General features: G+C 37.5%; 1 protein-coding gene across 1 annotated transcript in view; it reads right to left on the bottom strand.

The window, feature by feature from the left end:
* The window catches only part of LOC119588294 (glycine-rich cell wall structural protein 1-like), a 17,462-nt gene that overhangs the window by 13,889 nt on the left and 2,968 nt on the right, over nucleotides 1-605 (bottom strand). The window contains 1 exon segment of the mRNA XM_037936986.1: nucleotides 100-196. Within this exon segment, the coding sequence (XP_037792914.1) occupies nucleotides 100-196 (97 nt within the window).

Here is a 605-nt window from a genome sequence, read left to right as displayed (position 1 = left end):
GCACTAGCATCCATGAACATTTCACTTTCTGTGTATCCACCATCTACCTATCCATCTATTTACAATTGCCAGTTTTACCGTGACAGAATAGACACTTACATAATTGTTCATATTTTGAGGCCAAACCTCTGCAGACTGACTACATCTCACTTCACCGATCCCTTTATACTCCCTGTCCTCGGGGATGCCAAGTATCCTTTACCTACACCTTTTCTGAATTTTACTTCTGTCCTTCATGTTACAGAAAAGATGAGTGACTAGGTTTGGAATCTCGATTTATTGCCAACATAAAAATCAGACCGCAGTGTGAGTGATCAAAATGCAAAATTTTTGAGAACAGCAAGAACACAAGTATTGAAATTTCTACAGACCTATGCGTATATCTACCTATTTAAACATTAAGTATAAAAGACACGGGAAGAGAGGGACCGTTAATCGTAACATTTCGAATCAGTCAAGACTCATCAGGTAATTTTTCTGCAATGGATCAGCTTTCCTCGACTTCCAGTTCTTCTTTTCCTGTAACGACTGCCTATAAATCTATTTTTGTCGATATAATACTATATTTGTACTTTTGTTCGGGTTTACATCTGCATTCATATCGA

Source organism: Penaeus monodon, chromosome 23 (assembly GCF_015228065.2).
Source record: "Penaeus monodon isolate SGIC_2016 chromosome 23, NSTDA_Pmon_1, whole genome shotgun sequence".
NCBI classification, from domain to species: Eukaryota; Metazoa; Arthropoda; class Malacostraca; order Decapoda; family Penaeidae; genus Penaeus; species Penaeus monodon.
The sequence above is the reverse complement of the archived record's forward strand: the minus strand, read 5'-3'. Positions and strand labels throughout refer to the sequence as shown.